Here is a 22,305-nt window from a genome sequence, read left to right as displayed (position 1 = left end):
AAGTTGTTAATTAATTAATTAAGTTAAAGTTTTAAGTTGTGGATCAATGGCAGTTTGGCAATCTCTGTCAAAGCGATTTGATAGAAAATTGTTCATTTTCTTCTTGTGTGTGATCCTTCCATTCGCATTATTACCTTTAGCACTATCGGATTATCAGGCAAGTAGTATTTTATTTAATTAACTAAGTAGTAATACTTAAGTATTTTATTTTATAAATCTCATCATATTTAAATAGCGTGAAAGAGATAGTTATTCCTTTGACCAATTTTATTTTTTTGATCCAGAAATTACTAATACAAATACACTGATACTAGTGTAAGGTGACCACTTGCGATGCACTGATTTTGTGGTCAACTTAGTTAGATGGAAGTTAGTCTTTGCTTTTTTTTGTACTAAGTAGTAATACTTAAGTATTTTATTATATAAATCTCATCATATTTAAATATCGTGAAGGAGATGGTTATTTCTTTGACCAATTTTATTTATATTCTTAATTCATAAATTACTAAAGCAAATACACTGAAACTAGTGTAAGTTGACCACTTGCGATGCACTGATTTTGTGGTCAATTTAGATAGGTGGAAGTTAGTCTTTGCTTTTTTTCATTTATAATAGTATATATTTCTATATTTTATAGTTTTTCCATACGGTGAACTTGCAAGCTCATATTATTTTACCAATTCAGTGCAATTTTATTACTTGGCATAACATTTAGAAAATTTCCTAGTAAGGGTTTTTTGTTCAACTAATGAAGGATTTAGATTAACAATTTGATAACGCTCCTTGATAAATTTAACTTATAATAGCTGTCAACATAGATGGCAGAAAATTTGCTGAGGTTACAAAGATTTTCCTCACTTTTTAGTAAATAGGAAAAAATTGGTCCTTGCTATAATAAGTCAACTTAGACTAAGGGTAAACTTGATAGGTACCACGGTTGCTCAGAAATTTTGTGGCAAATTTAGGATTTGTCTGCCTATCACTATAATCCTTTTTATAAAGTAATTCTGTCATATATTTTTTATGAAGTAATTCTGTCATATATTTTTTATAAAGTAATTCTGTCATGTTATACCATGGACCACAGTATATTGTGCCTTTTAACAATTTAATCTTATTCGTTGCATAACACACAATTTGGATATTTTATTTAAAACTTGCAAGTTGATTGAGAATGAATATTCACGCATTTAAAACTTTTTTCCTGCAACCTGCATAAGCTAAAATAAATACTAGTTATGTAAGGCTAAATTATATTTCTTATTTAATATAATATCTTTGAAAACTTGACATTTTATCCGAAATAGATATTTTGAGATACAATTTAGTTCTTATTTACTGTAGTTCCTTTTACAGAACAACAGGGTTTTATTTTAGTATCAAAATGATTGAAAAAAAAACTAATCAGCAGTTAAAGGATCAGAAGTAGTTATCTAATACATACTTGGTTAACCTTAAATGATCATCAACACCTGCGGTAACTGGTGTCAATTACATATAGTGAATACAAAATTCCTCTACCAGGGAGACGTAAAAAAATTAGACTGGTCCAAGGTGTAACAGATTTTTGTAAATATCCTACAGTGACCTGAGCTTTGAAATAATGGCAGAAAAATGAGATTTTTGCTTAATATATTCTTAAAAGAAAATTATCTCGTAAATGTGGTGAGTTCAATTGATGTAAACTTAATTAGCATTTTCTTAGTTGTTTAAAATTATTACATAAAAAATATATTCAATTTTTACATACTGTAGAATATTTTAACAATGTATTTTTCCCATCTTGGCCACGGAACAAAATCCTCGAGTCTCTAATACGACATTTATATCAATAATACTGTCCATATGGTTATTCAAATTGATTTTCCCCTTTGTCATAATTTTTCATAGCAATTAAAACTCCGAACAACGTGGGTAAAAACAATTATATTTTAACGTAGACAATCACTTTTTAAAGACATACAAAAAAAGAGAAGGTTTTTCAGAGAAAAAGGGAGGTTTTTCTTTCAAGGAATAAAAGCATTCCAATTGTCTTCCAATATATTGGATGCAGGATGTCAGGGCAAAATGGATGTTACATTTGGATTTCCACATTAAGAAGACACTATAACGTGGGAGAAGCTTTTTATGACAAATTCTCTTTCTTTTGGTATTTAAAAAATTAGAGTAGAAAAAAATTAATTCACGTTAACTTAAAGCAAACCCCGAAGCTAGCTTCAAATGCCTTAAAAATGTTTTAAACATATCAAAACGCAAACAAATTATGACAGGATAGCTTTTCCACTGCCTTATATGTTGTTATTTTGTCATAATTTGTTTATATCTTGATAGTTTGAAAAAAAATTCAAACATGATGGTTTACAGTAGGCTTGCCTAGGTAGACAAATTATTTTTTGGATACGTTTAATTTTCAAATACCAGTGGAAGCGAAAGAGAATTTGTTATTGTCATCCACGGCATACTGTCTTTTTAAGTTGCTCACAAGTAACAACATCTATGCATTTGAGTTTGGGCACATACTTTTTTGTATGATTTACTTAAAGAGTATAATTTAAGTTTACGAGAAATGAAATAAGAATTAATAAAAATGCATCAAAATCAGTTCGCAAGTTTCTGAAATAATTAAGCAAATAAATTTAGCACTTCCAAAAAATATAGAGGAAATATTAAGTTATTAAGATAATTATATGACGTATATATCCTCATTTCGTCACTGAGAACTTCACAGAAATTTTTATAAACCATAACAAAAATTTTCATACAAATTGTAACTATAGTTTTCCATCATTTTTAATTTTACGAAATGTACAGTTAAAATAATCCTATGTGGCATATGACAATTACAGTGACAGATTATACAAGGGAACACTTAGAGATGTTTCGGCAAAATTTTTCTGTCAAATTATGCATCCTGTTTGTGTTAAAATATATTTCAAAATTCCACGATGTTTATTTTCAGTGGATCAAATCTCATGTTGACATATACGGCAATGAACAGGCGGATGGACTAGCCAAGGAGGGCTGTTACGACGCTAATTCTTCCTCTTCAACACTTACCTTTTTAGAATTTCAATCCATAGTTAATTCTGAAATTTCGAAGGGGTGGAAGATTCCACCCTGCCGTCACAGACAAGCGGGCAAAGAGTCCGGTTCTTCATTCGCCCTCAATTGTGACAGAGCTTCTGAAACCGCAATTTCCAGATAAGCAAGCGGTCACAAAAAAGCCTCTCGTTTTTCGAAGGCAGGAGAATCTTCGCGGCCTGCTCCAAATGTCAAACTGAGTAGGCTTCTCCCGAACACATCCTGGACTGTTTGGAACTTTCCAGAGGGGACAGATACTCATCCCCCCTCTGTTCCTCGATTTTCTTAGGGTCAACGGTGTGGTGGACCTTGTCTGACTTCGTCAGGCATTTGGAGGATAAGCCACAACAACAACAAAATATATCAAGTTCTACTAAGCAGGTAATCAAAGAAAAGTTGGGCAGGGCATTTGCGATCAAATCAAAGTTTTCACCATGGTGAAGCTGGTAATCAAAGAAAAGTTGGGCAGGGCATTTGCGATCAAATCAAAGTCTTCACCATGGTGAAGCTGGTAATCAAAGAAAAGATGGGCAGGGCATTTGCGATAAAATCAAAGTTTTCACCATGGTGAAAACTTCCATGAAATATACCCTATACACCATAAAGAGTTTCTTTTTTGTGGAGAAATGGGTGTCCATGTTTTAAAAAACTCTTAATACTTTTGTTTCTCATTAAGAGTTCTGTTGAGATGCATGCATGCATAGAACGATAAGTTGTTGCTTTGTTCAACCACGCTTAGTTATGGATAGTGCATTAAAGCTTTAAAAAAAGACAAAGCAGTCTAGAATTTGAACAGCTTCCTGGTATTTATTTATATTTCAAAGTTTTATTTTCTCAAATTTGTTTGAGCGATTCTTAAACATAAGCTCTTTAATTATTTAAGTATATTTTTTTCCAAATCTTCTGCACCACGGCAGTAAAAAATTAAATGTGACTAATTTTTATTGTTTCAGGAAACAAAATGCTCATATGTTATATTATTAGTCGCATGCTACTGGCTTTTAGAGCCTGTCTCAATTGCAGTGACTTCATTGTTACCCGTGGTTTTATTTCCTGGATTAGGCATCATTAGTTCTTCTGATGTTTGCAGCAATTACATGAAGGTAATTACTTTATCATTTTATTTCTTTATTTCTAAATATTTTAACAAATAGTTATACAGAGCCGCGATGGCTCAGGGGAAAGAGCGTTCGGCTTCCAATGAGGTGAACTGGGTTCGAATGCCACGATGGCTGGTTGATACGAATCTACATTCGGCTTGCACCGACCACAGTGCTGACATGAAATATCTTCACTGGTGGAAGGATCATGGGTTAGAGTCCCTTTGTCGTCAGGCTAACCATGGGAGGTTTTCGTGGTCTTCCTCTCCATGTAACGTAAGTGCAGGCTAGCTCCATCAAAAAGTCCTCCACGAAGGCAAATTTCTCCCAATACTTAATCCAGGAGTTCCCTTGTCTTCTGGATTGGGCTAAAATTTCAAGGCTACGGAATTGAATATTAGTAATCGTTAATCTAAAATTTGGGTCGGCTGTTCAACGACGGTTATAAAAATTAGTTATACAATATAAAATTTATAATGGGGTTTTGAGAAACCGTATCATTCTTTCCCCCAAATAAATGAAGAGTTTAAAAACGAATAAATAGAAATTTCGAGTCTTGGAATTTTTTCGTAAAAATCGTAACAAAATTCTGTTCTAACATGCTTTGATTCACAATATCATTCCTTTTTTTGATTCTTCGATAAATGCTGAATCAAAATATGGAGGGAAATGTCTGTTATGAAGTTTAAAATTGAATTAGACTGGATGATAGCTATCTGTGTTTATTGGAACTTAATACCTAATATTTCTCATATCCATTTCTTTATATTCGTAATTCTAAAATTGTTGCGATGTTGTTAATTTTCACACAATCTGGGGATGTCAAATTTTATTTTTATTGATCCCGTATCTATTTAATTTTAAAAATATTTCATGACAAGAATATATGAACAAAAATGTAGTTCATTATGAACTATCTCTCTATGACTCATTTTTTTTGTGACTCGTACAGCTTTTATTTTTTTTATGACCGTCGTTGAACAGCCGACCCAATTTTTGGGTTACGACTACTAATTTTCAACTCCGTAGCCTTGTAATTTTGAACCCTATCCGGAAGACAAAGGAAACTTCTGGATCAAGTATTGGGAGAAATTAACCTTCGTGGAGGACTTATTGAAGAAACTAACCCGCATTTACGTTATACGGAGAGGAAAACTTCCCACGATTAGATTGATGGCAAGGGGACTCTAACACATGATCCGCCAACCACTGAGGACATTTTACGTCAGTACTGTGGTCGGTGTGAGCCAGGTGAGGAATTCGTATCGACCAGACATCGCTGGAATTCGAACCAGATTCACCTCATCGGAAAGCGAACGCTCTATCTCCTGAGCCACCACGGTTTGACTCATATACACAGTCCAGTCACAGTAATTTGACCACCTGTCAAAAGCCAGAATAACCACCTTTGTCACAGCGGACCGTTGCGAGACGTGCAGGAAGAGAGTCAATTAGGTTTACTCTCGGTAGCCCCTTGGTTCATCTGGGCGGTAAGTTGCTTGACAGTTGCACGTCTATTCGCCAGAACGCATCTCCGTAACCTTCCTTCACCTCTGTCATCTATAGCCCGTGGTGCACCGCATGTGCCACTGATTTTGGATAGTGCCATTTTGCCATGCACGGTATACTTTTACCGTGGCGGCACGCGAACAGTTCACAAAATCAGCCGTTTCCGAAATGCTTCCACCCTTGGCCCGAAAGCCAATAATCATGCCCTTTTGGACGTCGGATAAATCGCTGCGTTTCTGCATTACTCTAACGATTGAAATGCTTTCCGATGCCCTAGGACAGGGGTGGCGAACCTTTATGCACCAGCGTGCTATTTTTTTTTTAAAAAAATGTGTAATGAGGCCATAGACGTGCCGTCAGATAATTTTGACTTCGTGATTATTGGGAAAATAATAATACTAAATACTATCTACTCAAAACTCTTTATTTACTATGAAAAATAATACATTTTGCAGTGTCTTAGTTATATGCGTAATTCAACTTAAAGTAACATCATTGTGACTTCTGTTGTTGCAGATTAGATGACAAATAACTTATATTAGGTTGGAAGATGCTAGTTCAAGCATTACTGTTAATTTTGGCTAGTTATTTATTGTTAGCTTGTTTTTTTATGCTTATTAATTGTTTTTTTGGCATTAATTGTTAATTATTTGGTTAAAAATTGTTTATTTTTTTGTTTGTTTATTGTGAATTTTAATTTAATTGTTAATATGTTTCATAGTGAGACTTTGTGATGGGTGGCGTGCTCAAAATGTTATGTCACGTGCCATTGGTTCGCCATCCCTGCCCTAGGACATCCTTTATATACACTCCACTGTAATGTGCTGCCACCTGCCTTCTTTCACGTTGACGTCGAAAGTAGGTGGTGGTCACATTAATGTGACTGGACTGTGCAGTTTGAGAACTCTTGTCTTAAAGCTTTTAAGAGTTAGCGGACATATTTTTTTCATTTTAATAAAAAAAAATAAGTTTTCGACTTTATATTCGTTTTCTGAATGACGTTAAATAAATTTTTCTTTTAAAGGAAGCGTTCATGATGATCATTGGGAGTCTGATTATGGCGGTAGCTTTAGAGGAATGCAGATTGCACGAGAGAATCGCTCTGAAAATATTAATGTGGGTAGGTTCGGACATTAAATGGTGAGTCGTTAAAAAGCAATACTTTTTATATGCTGGTCACTTCTGTACCCATCGAATGGAATGCTCATTAATGAAATATAATATTTACAGGGTAATGATGGGTTTTATGCTGACAACAATGTTTCTTTCCATGTGGGTGAGCAACACAGCGACTACTGCTTTAATGGTACCCATCGTCGATGCAATATTAGAAAAACTACAGCCATTGAAACAAACAAATATGCATCTTAAAGGACTGAATCTGGACTGTACGTTTATACATCACAATATATCTATTTTCTTATTTTTGCATTGCCATTAAAAGCGAAAAATAAATAATCTTGTGAACTATTCTAAACTTTGGACCACACCAATAAGTCTGCAGGGGTTCTTTTAATGCTAACACGGTTCTCAGTTGTACACCGAAGTCAAGCTTCTCTGGTCTGTGGTCAGCAAGCGGGTGGGTGACCACTTTGATGTAGAGACCGAGAGTGCGCGATATGAGTCCTGGTTAAATTGTCCTACCGTAAATGGTAGATATGTACAGATTGCAGATTTTTACATTGACGCGTAAGCATTAAAGGTTCTACGACAGATTTTGTCTACGTCGTTTTAGCCGGGAGTCAATTGCGTCGCATATCATTGAGGCACGATGTGATGTTAGGACCCTCAGGATTCCGAATGTCTTCTGCGAATAGAACTAGGTTGCTCGGTATCGGTCCACGTTAAACTGTTCTACTTCGTATCGCAACTCGTAAGACTACAAAAGCAGGGGGCCTTCCTCACCGTTGAGGATTAAAATTGTGATGGAATGTCTTCGGATCATCCTCAAAAATGTTACCCAGACCGTCACCATTAGCCCTTTGTACAGATCTAGTACGATGTAAATAAAGTACCCATCTACTCTTATATAGTACCTACCTTCATAAAGTACCTACCCTAATAAAGTACCTACCGTAATAAAGTACCTACCGTAATAAAGTACCTACCCTAATAAAGTACCTACCCTAATAAAGTACCTACCCTAATAAAGTATCTACCCTAATAAAGTACCTACCCTAATTAAGTATCTACCCTTATAAAGTACCTACCCTCATATAGAGAGGATCGGACAAAACACTCTCTAGAGGTTGCAGGGTGATTAAAAATGTTTAAAAATTGTTTGCTGATTGATACTCGAGTGACCCTTTTGTATCTAAAATGCGTGTCATGTGCATATATGGCAACGTTACTTTTAAAAAGTAACGAGTAAAAGTACAAGTATTTTTAAAAAAAGTAACGAGTAAAAAGTAAAAAGTTCTTATTTTAAAAAGTAACGAGTAAAANGTACCTACCCTAATAAAGTACCTACCCTAATAAAGTACCTACCCTAGTAAAGTACCTACCCTAGTAAAGTACCTACCCTAGTAAAGTATCTACCCTAATAAAGTATCTACCCTAATGAAGTACCTACCCTAATTAAGTATCTACCCTCATATAGAGAGGATCGGACAAAACACTCTCTGGAGGTTGCAGGGTGATTAAAAATGTTTAAAAATTGTTTGCTGATTGATACTCGAGTGATCCTTTTGTATCTAAAATGCGTGTCATGTGCCCCAAAATTCTTCCTATAGCATTTGGTTATTTTATGCTAGTTTAAAATTTCAGGGGGGGGGGGCTGAAATTTGCAGTCAAACGTTTTGTTCGAGCTTAAATTAATATTATGGTACTACATTTAAATTTTAACTAATAATTATAAAATAATGTTTACGAGTAATCAAACTAACATAATTTAATCACAATGATTACAAATATTTCATTTTTATTTTGCAATGAAAGAATTTTATGTTTGCTAATAAACAAAAAATTTTTGTTGCATTATTGGTTCAAAAGCTTGAACCCTAAATTCTATAAGTTCAAAACATTATATGCAATATTTACATTTTACATTAATCTACTTGGGAAAATCAGAAATTTTTGTCTTCATTTTAGAAATAAATTCTTCAGTATTTATCATACTTCTAAAAACGCTTCAACGTAGATACTTAACTTTAGAAACATCAATAAAATTTTTAATAGTTCAGAATTTTCAATTTTTGAAAGAAAAATGCCGACATGATTTTAATAGTGGCCACTATTAAAAATGCTATTACTGGTCACTGTCCGGTAACAAAATGTCTCAGTTTCACTCTATAATACTCAATACCTACTTAACTGTTCAAAGATTGCAATTACAGTTAATAAAATGGTATCCAGATATAGTTTTAATGACTATGCGCTATAATGTGTACCACTGAGCACCACCTGGTGGTAAAATGCGGAGTTAGTGATTTTCAAAATCTGCATGAAATGCAGCGCAAAAAGAAATACAGAGAAATAGATCATCATTGATTTTGTACGAATCGATATTTTTCAAACATTAAAGACAATAAAAACTCTCTTACAACTTACATTTGATTGTTTAAAAGTTATTTTAGGAAAGGAAAGAAAAAATAGTTCTCTCAAAATATTTTTAATGTACAAGTTCAAGAGAAATTTTTTGACACTAACTCTGCAGTTTACCATCATTTGGCAACAACCACTAATGGAATCGACACTTCAAATAATAATAGTCTATTACAACACCATTCTATAGATTTAGTCATTCTAAAGTAAACAGAGTAGATATAAACTTGTAGAACTTTAATGTGTCATAACTTAAGAATATAAATATTCATGAAATTTTGTATATTGAATATTTAAATTACTTTTTTTTTTCATTCTTCTAAAATAAACATATAATAACTTTGTGCGACGTTTCAACGTTGCACAGAGGTAACTCTACTTTAATTAGGTCCTTCAGATCCATCATTAATGGAGAGAAAGCAAAATGATGAGGACGAAGAAGTAGCTGATGATAAAGTGTACGTATGACATTTTAATTAGAAAAATTCTACAATAATTGATCTAATATTGTTATGTTACCAATAATTACCAATATCTAAATATAGAGTAAAGAAATTTATTGTTTATTTTACAGATATATACTAATACAATGCAAATCTTTTGGTTATTTTTCTATATTTTTAAACTGATTTTTTATGAAGTTCCCGTGAGTCGTGGTGGTTCAGGTGATAGAGTACTCACCTCCTAATGAGATGAAAAGGGTTCGAATCCTGGCAATGGTCGGTTGATTCGAATTCCGCACCCGGGTCGCACCAACCACACTGATGACGTAAAATATCCTCAGTGGTAGATCTATCATGGGTTACAGTCCTCTTGCAATCAGGCTAACCGTGAGAGGTTTTCGAGGTCTTCCTCTCCATGTAACACAAATGCGGGTTAGTTCCATCAAAAAGATCATCCACGAAGGTATATTTCTCCAAATACTTGATCCAGGACCTCTCTTGCCTTCTGGATTGGGTTCAAAACTCCAAAGCTACGGCGTTGAACATTTGCAGTCGCAAATCCAAAATTGGGTCGGCTGTTCAACAGTCGTTATAAAATAAAATTATTCATCATATAAAAACATGCTCTAAACCGAGAATAGTGTTTTCAATTTTATTTATTTTATTTCTCTAGGCTTCTTCATTTAATATTTCAAATCATAAATGCTAAAGAAGAATTATTCAGTTTCATATATTTTTTACAGGCACCATTTGGAAGAAAGTTCCACTTTAAAAGTAACGCTTCTCTTAAGTGTTTGTTATTCAGCAAATATTGGAGGAACTGGAACATTAACTGGAACTGCTCCAAATTTAGTACTGAAAGGATTAATGGACGTGTAAGTTATCTTTACTTTTGAATTTGACTATTTTCTTACAAAAATTAGAAATTTACAGAAGTAATATAACTTTTTTTTTCAATGTGTGTCATTTTTTTAACATAATTCGCTGATCGACTTTTGTTGATATGGTGGCAGTTTCTGCACACTATAAAATATGTTTTTGAGAAAGCGCTAAACCTAATTTTTTCAAGCCATCATTTTTTTTCAACCCAGAGCAAACGGTTAAAAGTCGAATTCGGTCGATTTTAAGTTATAATTAGTGTTGAGAGATATCGACATTAATAAAGCAACATTTCTCGAACGTTAAACCTAATTTTTTCCAAATCATAATTTTTTTCAACTCAAAGCAATCGGTTAAAGGTCGAATTTGGTCGATTTTAAGTTTCAATTAACGTTGAGAGATATCGACATTAATAAAACAACATATCTCGAACGGGCGTTTAAAAATCGGTAAAGAGGAATGCCCTAGTGTAAGTATTTTTTACACGTTATTCCTCCTAAAACAGTTTGAATGAAACATCCTCACACACACATGCGCAATCTTGGATGATATTGGCCTCCTGTTACACCCTTTTGTTTACAAACTTAAGCTAACAGAATAATGATTCAGCTTTCTTATTAAATGAAAGATAAAGTCAAGACATGACATGGTCTTACGTAAACTGTCACATCATCTACAACAATACATTGTCGATCCGTGATGGCTCAGGGGATAGAGCGTTCGCCTTCCAATGAGGCGAACCGAAGTCGAATCCCTATCGATACGAATTTCGCACCCTGTTTGCACCGATCACAGTGCTGACGTAAAATATCCTCAGTGGTAGGCGGATCATGGATTAAAGTCCCCTTGCCGTCAGGTTAACCGTTTGATGTTCTCGTGGTCTTCTTCTCCATGTAACGCAAATGCGGGTTAACTCCCTCAAAAAGTCCTCCACGAACGCAAATTTTCCCTATACTCGATATACGGAGTTGAACATTAATAGTCGTAAACCCATTAAATTGGGTCGGTTGTTTGACGACTGTTATAAAATAAAATAAAATACATTGTTGAAGTCGACAATTATGTAGAAAAGTAAAGTAACGTGAAACCCTTAAAATGATACAAATACTATTAAAACTTGGCAGCTTTTTGTATTTCAAAAAACTGTTAGGGGACCTTCAGTTTGTTTTTACCACGTTTATATTAACTTGCCTTCGTGTATGTCTGTTCGGGTGGAATTTTGTAATCGATTTTAAACTAACTTCCCGACTAGCTACAGACTTCAAATTTGGCACATAGTTCAGAACTAGCTGACAATGCATGAAAATGAAGAGAAAAAAGACATACAAAGTAAAATAAAATTAAAATTAAAGAAAAATTAGTATTTTCGTGATTGTCTTTTGTTGTCGATTCGATTATTTGTGCAGTGAGCGAAAAAATTGAGATTTTGGAAGTGAGTACAAAAAAAAAATCAAATAAAAAATATTTTTAAAAACCACGTTTTTGTAGTGGAGAATAATAATTAAAAAATAAAAATTTGAAAAGCGAAAAACGTGGGAGCATGAAATACATAACAGTACATATACACATACATATACACACTTTTTTTTACTCATGCACATGCACAACCACATCCACATACACATGCATATACACAAACATATTCCACATACACATCCGCATTCAGATACAATTACAGATATACAAACACATATTCTCATGAGCACACATACACACACTAATATAACATAACTGTTATGTATTTCAAGCGCCTCACATTTTTCGTTTTTCGAATTTTATTTTTTAATTATTATTCTTCACTACAAAAACGCAGTTTTTAGAAATATTACTTTTTACTTTGATTTTTTTTTTATTAATTAATAATTGCATACTTTCTTACTTTAGCCTTCATCCTGAAAGCAACGAAATAACTTTCGCGTCATGGATGTTTTACAACATTCCTGGAATGCTTATCTGTGTTTTTATAGGATGGCTCTACTTGTGGATGGTTTTTATTAAGTTTTCGTGAGTAATAATCTTTTACGTCATTCTATCATTGGTTTTCTCAAAGGAAACAGATATTGATTCATAATATTTTTTTTTTGATTAACTGTTAAGAAAAATGATAAGAGTTTCTTACCTTTTGAAATACATAAATTGCGCTGTCAAAATGACAGCGTTAAAAATCATACTAAACTTATTGCTGTTACATAGCCAGTCATATATTGTCTTAAATTATTCGCGTTAGTTATTATGATACGTACAAGAGTTAATAAAAATACAGAAAATTGATTTCTTTTCCCAATTTCAGAAAATCAAACCTAAATGTTTCTAAAGAAGATATTAAAGATATTATTTCAAAGAGATATGCTGATTTAGGACGACTTACGTAAGTATGCTTAATTACATGTGTTTAAATATTACATAACATAACATTTAACATACATTACATAATATTTAACCGTTTAACCCTTTGGCTACTAACGGGACTCATTTGTCCCAACAAATGTTTAAAAATTACTAATGGGGAGAAAAGCACTTAGAAACTCATTATTATATGCCCCACTCGTAGAGTCGAACCAAGTATACGTGTTTCATGTGTCAAATAACAACCCAGATGGCGCTCTTGCATGAAATAGCATTGTGATTTTGCACTGGGACAGATATATCCGACAAGTATTCTTTATTGGGACAGATATATCCCACTCGTATTCTTCATTGGGATTGTTATGTCCATTCATATTTTATGCATATTTTCTCAAATGAGCATCGAAAAAAGAACACCCTATGTGTAATGTCGGATTATGCGAAGATTGCTTTACCCTGTATCATACCATAAAAAAAATCCATATAATAAATTTTTCCGGAATGATAGATTTGCTTGCAGTAAGTCGATCACTACAGGTAGGACATATGTATCCCACCATTAAGTACGGCCGGGACATATATGTCCCAGCCTCTATATTGATAACGGCTTGTCAGAAAAATCCCAAATACTAAATTTGTCTTATTTGTGACCTGTTTTGTGCTTTTGAATAATAAACGGGACAAAAAAATCATTTTTAAAAATTCGTAGTCAAGGGATTAAAGTGTTACCCAGAGAAAAAATGAAGCGAAGCAATCTCAATGAAAAAGGGTTGAAAACATCAAATCAGTTCGACTATAGGATAAAATTAAGATACATTTGTAATCATCGTCTTCCATTAGTTTCATCCAACGACTCTTCTGTGATGATTCGTAAATGATTCGACAGTGATTCGTAAGATTTGAATAACTTTTCTTTCTATATCTATGTACTAATGTGCATACTTTTGATACTTGTTAAAATATTAGTAGAATATTGTAGTTGTAAAAAATCAATACATTAGTAAAAGTGGTTTTTTCATAATGTGTGTTAAAACATTGCTAACCTTTGAAATGCATTATCAAAGCAATTTTCTATGCCATTTCTATCTTAGTCTTGTTAAATTTTGATTCAATTTCTTATCGACAGTTTAAAAACTGGTGAAACATCGTGTTCGCTGACGTTCTCCAACCCCTGATGATTGATCACCAACCCCTATGCAAACCTACATGGGTTGATTTGCAAACTATGCTCACTTCCCTCCCTACTAAGTTAAACCCACTTGAGATGTGCTCCAGCATAAAATCTGAGAAGCTTAAATCTATAATTAAAATCCTTAGAATTAAAATTTAAAATATTAAAATTTGAAGCCAATCACAAGTCATTGTATTAAAACATGTTAAAATGAAATTGATGACGCAAAAAAGAAACTTGTGGAAGCAAAACAATAATTGGATATCTTCAAGCGACGTCGTCGGAGATAAATCGTGACATTTGTCAATTCAGAAGCCAATCAGGTTCGACTCTCGCTTTTGACGTCACTTATAGGTATCCTATTAAATTTGATTTAAATCCCAATCACTTCACTTCTGGGGTTGAAAATTACCCAATTATGGTTTTTAAAAAGTAATTACCTTTAAAGACTTGTATTTTTGTTTCAAACGCAATGGGATTAATAACCTACAAGATACGTAGTGTGGGTACCTCGATCCTGATTGGTTGTTGAAACGTGGCATTTGCTTACGTTTGCTACTATTTTTTCCATTCTATTTCGACTAAGCCAAGCCCCGTCAAGTATCAATTCTCTTAGGTGACACATTCTATATTCTTTCACGAAGTTTCCTTCTTTCACTTTATATTCTTAACTTAACACAAAGACCGGCATGCAGCCATGTAGAACATAAACAAACTGATTATGGATCGAAGTTGCCAGGTACATTAAACAGAAATATGTCACTGTTACAATAAAATAATAAATCTCAGTAAAGTAAAAGATGTAGACGAGAAAGAATTAAATTTCAACATATGCGATACAGAGCTGTAATTAATTAACTTCACTTTAATTTACATTTTAACTTATGTGGAGAAGGTTAGCTAAACTTTAACACGCCATTTTCCTTACGATCAACTGGCACTGATGTCATAGGTCACGTGTTTGGATACATATGATCTTCTTGAAGTGCAAGTATCCAATTATAAGTAGCAATTGAGTACAAATTACAGTATTATACAATTTAGCTATCACTGTAGAACTGTAAATATTTTTCTAAATAAAATTATCATTAATGATTAAAATTATTATTACTGAACATGCGAAAGTACAATAAACATAGAACACTTCGTTTTTTTTTTATAACCGACGTTGAACAGCAGACCCAATTTTATGGGTTTACGACTAATCATATGAATATTTCTTTCATTTTCATATATGTATCATTATCTTTTAGAATCCAAGAAGCGCAAGTCATGATCTTATTTCTCATATTAATTTTCTTATGGGTATTTCGAGATCCCAAAATTATAAATGGATGGATGGATGCTCTTGGAACAAAAAGGTAAATATTTCCAAAGAAAAATTTTTTATTACCAAAACTAATAGCCACAGCGATTTACTTAAGTGGCTCAGAAGATAGACCCAACACCTTCTAGAAGAAAGAAAGTCTCAGCTCGGGTTAATTTGGTACTCCGAAGTAACGAACATAAACTGTGCAGTGGATGAAAAATAAGAAAGCTGTCACTGCGTTCGGACTACTAAGCTGCGTAGTGGTAGTGAAAACGAAAGATATCATTACGTTTGAACTACTAAAGGATTAAATTTCTTTTTTATGGTAACCTAGGCTAAAGCCTTCTTTTTTCTAGAAGGTATTTTTAGAGAGCCCACCTCCCAATGAGGTGAGCAACTCTTGATTGCCAGCGATGGCTCGTCGATACAAATTCTGCTTCGGGCTCGCATCGAACACAGAGTTGGCGAAAAATTGTTCTCAGTTATAGACGAACTATGGATTGTTAGAATCCCCTTGCCATTGGGCTAACAGTGTATGGTTTTCGAAGTTTTACACTCTATGTAGCGAGAATGCGGATTAGTGCCATCGAAGCTTCCCCCAGGAAGGCAATTTTTTCACAATGCATGACCCAGAATTTTCCTTGATTTCAAGGTTAAGTTCAAAATCTCAAGACTACGGATCTGAACATTGATAGCCGTAAACCCAAAACAGAGTTGGTTGTTAACGCCCGTTATTAAAAGGAAATTAAAAAAATACCGCATACTATAAACACTCAACTTTTGAAATTTCGTAATTTAAAAGTATTTGAATTTCTTTACATATAAGAGAGAGAACTTATATAAAACTGTAAACGCGTGTTCGAGTTCACCTATACTTTTAAGACAATCTTAGAGAAAATGTGAAGCACATCATGATGTTTGAGAATTGAGCAATCTTGCCATGGACTAGTCTGTTCGTGTGCATTATAGGTAGTGCATAATTAAACTAATAATTTTTGTTGAAACTTGCTTCCAAACAATACCAGATTTAGTTGTTTTAATGTTTGGTGACTCCTAATCTAGTTGAAAAATCAGTAAATTATGAATAAAAATCAAAGTAACTTCATAATCAAGTAAATTATGAATATGTTTCTTGGCCTGTTTGAATGCAGTTTCATTTAATACTAAAAGAGAGTTGATTAACCAGTTAAGATTTAAATCAAAATCAAAATATTATGGAAATGTTTGTTATGGATTTGAGAATGCTTCGAGAAGATCAATAATATAAACAATAATAAAACACCACATAAAAAATTTAATTTTATTTACCATTGAAGTACCTAAACAACACACATTTTTAGATTTGTAATAAAATGCTGTATTTATCTATACACCTTGTTGAAACTAAGAACGGAACCTAAAGTCAGTAAAATATTTTTTGATTGTTTCTAATCAAACTGCGGTTTAAGTATAAAATTAATATAATTAAATCAATTCATTTAAATAGGAAACAGCTGATATGAATTGAATTTTATATTTTTATTTATATTATTCCCAAGCTCATTTAAATTTACAGTGTATCCCTAAGGTAACTAATGATTTAAAAAAGCAATCGAAGAAAAACATTTGTAAAGTTTTACGAAGCAAATGAGAACTTTTATACTAGTCCAGATTCAAAATTTGTTTTCGAGATCGTTCGTATATGGCACTACTGACAAAACAAAACTATAACACAATGCTTTTTTAAAATATTTCCTGTTTTTTCTAGCAACATAGTGTAGTTTGAAAATGAATTAAGATTCTCGCGTAAATATTTTACGAATGGTCTACTACGCAGATACAAACATTATTTTTAGTTTTTCCAATCAACAGCGCCATCTGGTGGTAACATTATTAACAAATTCATAATTTATTGAAAAGGTATACGGTCGTTTCCTCAACAGCATGAAGCAAAACCATACATTTCTCTCACTTTTTGTTTAATTTTTCAAAAATCAACTGTCATTTATGAAACACCCATTATTATAATTATTATTAACAGGAAAATTGGTGATTCAGCACCTGCTATGGCTATCGCTTTCCTGTTGTTTTTTCTGCCATCCGATATCAGAAATCCCAAGAGTAAAAAACTTTTTGATTGGAAGACAGTTCAGGCCAAGCTGCCATGGGGACTCATCTTACTTCTTGGTGGAGGATTTGCCTTGGCTGACGGTGCTCAGGTACTGAAAACATTCCAACCTCAAGCTTATTTGAATAAAACGATTTTTTTAAATAAAAACTCTAAAAATATCAACCGCATACTTTGTATCTTTATACTATCAAATCTCGATCATCTAAGTATATGTGAAAGATAGAATAGATCGATCTTTGGAAAGATAGAATAGTTCGATCTGTGGAAAGATAGAATAGATCGATCTTTGGAAAGATAGAATAGTTCGATCGTTGGAAATATAGACGAGATCATTATAATAAATAAAGTTATTTCATGAAACTCTGTGTAAATATATTGTGGTTTAAATGGATTATTCTAGACTAAACATATTATTTATTATATAATTTTATTTCAAAAAATTATTCTTTCTCCCTTCCAGAAATCAGGTTTGTCAAAGATCATTGGAGAAAAACTAGCTTCACTTCAAGTACTGCCACCTATTGCAGTAGTTGCAGTACTTTGCTTTATGACTACCATGATTACTGAAATTGTGAGCAATACGAGTACTGCCAATATATTGCTACCTGTCTTCAGCCAAATGGTAATCTTTTTTAAAATATTCATTACGTATACATATAGCGACGTCGTCGGAGNNNATATATATATATATATATATTGCGCATTTTGTTGAATTTATAAAGTATTTCGGTTAATCTCAATGTCCTTAGGAAAAATACATGTTTTTAAAAATGAGTACAATGACATATTTTTATGTAGAATTTGTGATTAATTAAAGAAATGTCATAAAAATTAACAAATTGAAATTAAGAGACTTTAGCTTGATAATTTTAACCCTGCATTCAGCAATAGTTTCAGTACTTTGCTTCATGACAACCATGATTATTGAAATTGTGATCAATACGAGTACTGCCAATATATTGCTACCTGTTTTCAGTCAAATAGTGTTTGTTTTTAAACAATGATTACATTTTTATATATTACGCATTTTATTGTATTTATAAAGTATTAATCTCAATGTCCTTAGGAAAAATACATATTTTTAAGAATGAGTACAATGAAATATTTTTATGTGGAATTTGTGATTAACTAAAGAAATTCAATAAAAATTAATAAATATGCAAATAAAATTAAAAGACTTGATCTTGATAATTTTGACCGTGCATTCAGCAATAGTTGCAGTACTTTTCTTCATGACAACCATGATTACTGAAATTATGAGCAATACGAGTACTGCCAATTACCTGTCTTCATTTAAATGGTAGTTTCTTTTTAAAAAAATATTCATTACATTTTTATATATTGCGCCATTTTATTGAATTTATAAAGTATTTCAATTAATCTCAATATTTTTAATAAAAATACATATTTTTAGAATTGATTATAATGAAATATTTTTATGTGGAATTTATGATCTATTAAAGAAATTTGATAAAAAATTTTAAATTTAGAAATAGAATTAAAACACTTGAGTTTGATAAATTTAACAGTGCATTCAGCATTTCAATATTTGAAAGGCTTGGGGAAATTTAATAATAAGCCACATTTTCAAACTGTCCAGGAGAATGAGTTTGATAAAACTAACACCATAATTTACATATAAATAGCGATATTTGTCTGAGTATTCTGTTGTAAACAAATGTAATTTCAGATATTTGTTAAGTATCAATTATTTGAAAACAATGCTAAGGAAAAGGTCTCTGTAAAAATGTTACCATTGGAAAAAGTGTGGATTGGCACTATATTGTTTGAATTTATGAGTGTAATGATATATATTGAATGAGTATATTTTCTATAACTAACTGGAAGGCCATGGCGCAGAATAGATCAAGATGACAAAAACTTATTGGGACGGCCTTGGTCTGTCATAGGCTGTAGTGCCCAAGAAGAAGAAGATGATATTTTCCATAGCTTTGAGTTCGATAAATCGAATGGAGATTCAATATTCAAGCAGCATTGATAAATCAAATTTAGCTTTTAAATCCTTTTATTTAAAAAAATATTTTTAATATCTAACTATTTTCCTATCGAATATTCAGAAATTGAAAGAAACTTAAACATTTTTCATAGAAATTTCTTGTAAATTTTTCTATTACAGTCAAAACTCGTTCTATAAATAAAGTTGATCTTAAATATTTTTTGGAAAAAAGTACATACAAAATATAAATTCTAAATAAGGAGTGAATCTACGAGTGATAAGTAAGCAGTGATACTAAATAAGGAGTGAATCTACTTTTTTTTAAAAAAGTTTTAACTGCAAATTGCCAATTACTAAAAGTTGATCTTACTACTTATTTTCGTATTCAGCGAATGATTTACTAAATTATTTTCTTTTTAACAAAAATATCTTTAGGAATACATGATTGTTATTATTTTAACTTTATTTTCTAGAAAAAAAAAATCAAGTTACATGGGTGATTCAATTTTCTTTTAGACCTATATTTGATAGCTCGATGATTTTCCTACTTCCGACACTATCCAATTATAAAAATTTTCACACGAATTTGTTCCATTCAAATATTAAAAAAAATGATTGGTTTAAATAATCATGTTTATTAGCATTATTATTTATGTTTATTTATCATTGACTTTATTTTTTAAAAAAAATAATTATCTGCTGCTATTCCATAAAAGGCTAATTATTTTAAATATTTTGATCTTACCCACTTATTTTTCATCTCAAATGTTTCTAAATTTCAACAGGCCCTCGCAATTGGAGTTAATCCATTATCTATTATGCTTCCTGTATCGGTTGTGTGCTCTTACGCTTTTATGCTTCCTGTCGCAACTCCGCCCAATGCAATTGCGTTTGACAGTGGCAACATGAAAACAATTCAAATGGTAAGAAATTTTAATTTTTCGTAAGTTATTGTCGTAACCGTAGCTTTTCCCGAAAATTTTTTCCACAGCGCTTTTCACTTTTAGGGTGCAAAAGCTATTTGATGAAAACATCCAAAATTTTACATATTTCAGCAAAAATGATATTTTTGGTGCGGATGCTATTTTTGAGTTGCTTTAAGTCAAAGGGATTTTTGGCACTAACTGTTAGCAGTATGATTTTTTGCAGCAGCTATCTTTGAAAATAAGAAATTTATCTCCTTTCAGTTTTTTCGATTTAGAAGAAAAATTAAATCACAATAGAACTATAATTTTCTCTAGCATTTACTCTTATTTATTTACTTATTGCTACACATACATATACAAGATCATACATCTTATGAATCTTTGTCAAATTGAAGAACAAATAGCAGAAGTTAAAAAACACAAAGATATACCCATCTGGGGTTACGGTGAAACACCACCACGCAGTTAAACATTTCGAAATTGTTTTGGAATTATGACAATTGGAAGTTTTATTTCCTTTTTTTTATGAAATGAATTTATGCCGAATGTTTACTAAAAAAAGCGTGTTACTTTTATTTCGTCAGAAGAGTAAAAGGCTACGCAACTCACCTCTACATTTTTCTTAAAAAATTTGTTACAATTATAAAATAGGTTATCGAAAAAAAATTTTTTTTTCTGAAGCTTGTGCAAAAGTTTCATTGTTACCACATGTGTATCGATTTTATTGCTTTAATTTCGCTATGAAACTTGTATTTTAAGTTATAATTTAATTTACAATTTTAAGTATTAATTTCAATTTCAATTACTGCTTACCTACTTATATTTAAACACATCAACAAAAATTGCACAACTTTACTATTAAAAATTAACGCTTAATACTCTTTATTTCATTTCAGGCCAAGCCAGGAATTGTTATGAACATAGTATGCTGTGCAGTTCAAATTTTAATGATCAACACTTTAGGAGTTGCTTTATTTGATCTAAATAATTTTCCCAGTTGGGCCAATTCTACCAAAACTTTTGATCCTAAGCTATTATTGACATTCAACGCAAGTTTAAACACATCATCTACACTTTAGCAACGTCCAAACCAATTTTACAATTTTGTATTACTTTTATTTTTTATATTTCAGTAATAAAATATTTGAAGAAAAAATACTTATCAAACCACTTTTATTTAAGCATTCTTTCTCTGTGAATTATTAATATATTACTTTAAAATTAGAGTTTAATCCAAACATCAAAAAATATCAATCCTCCAGCAGATGGTTAATTTTTATCCTTCTCTAAGTAAATGGGAAAAAGTAGCAAAGACCTCGCACTTCTGGTGTTGGTGGAGGGAATAAACTTAAATATTGCTGTGTAGTCAGATGAAATATTGTCCTCGATGTACTCTTTTGTTGCTAAATCGAATGGTACCAAACTCGTGAGACGATAAAATTTATAATTTAAAACTTGAATTTATGCATAAGTTAGAAATGTGTAGATCACCTGCTTAAAAACGCCATTTCCGACTTTTTCTTGTTTATCTACATGGCGTTGCTAACTAGACAAGGGAGACAGTGTTCTTGTGTTGTTTTGTTAAACTATTTAAAAATTAAATAGGCATTTTTATAACAAATGAAAAATGTTCACTTGTTCTGCAAAATAAAAGAAAAATAGCGCTGTAAAATTTCTGTTTCAAATTACAGTGAACTTGTTAATTTGACCACCTATGCAAGTTGATGACCAGTCTAAGTTACCATTCAATAATCAATTTTATTTTATAAACGTCGTTGAACTGCCGACTCAATTTTGGCTTTACCACTATTAATGTTCAACTCCATAGCCTTGTAATTTTGAACCCAATTCAAGAGACAATGGAACTCTTGGAATTGTATAATTGGAATTATATTTTGGAAATATTAATAGAACTTTGCCTTCGTTTAGAA

At 32.0% G+C, this 22,305-nt stretch overlaps 1 protein-coding gene across 1 annotated transcript; it reads left to right on the top strand.

Moving 5' to 3' along the window:
- On the top strand, positions 1–21,546 carry LOC107455441 (Na(+)/citrate cotransporter; the record flags this gene model as incomplete). Its single annotated transcript, XM_043049712.2, is given in 13 exon segments — positions 1–157; positions 4,035–4,184; positions 6,715–6,830; positions 6,921–7,078; positions 9,622–9,691; positions 10,420–10,551; positions 12,440–12,559; positions 12,846–12,923; positions 15,326–15,433; positions 17,402–17,579; positions 17,952–18,113; positions 20,234–20,371; positions 21,271–21,546. Coding segments are annotated over 13 exon segments (1,704 nt in total). The 3' UTR covers positions 21,454–21,546.
- Positions 21,547–22,305: the final 759 nt, after the last annotated feature.

Source organism: Parasteatoda tepidariorum, chromosome 2, assembly GCF_043381705.1.
Source record: "Parasteatoda tepidariorum isolate YZ-2023 chromosome 2, CAS_Ptep_4.0, whole genome shotgun sequence".
Classification (NCBI taxonomy): domain Eukaryota; kingdom Metazoa; phylum Arthropoda; class Arachnida; order Araneae; family Theridiidae; genus Parasteatoda; species Parasteatoda tepidariorum.
Note: the sequence above shows the minus strand (reverse complement) of the source record. Positions and strands in the feature narration are given on the sequence as shown.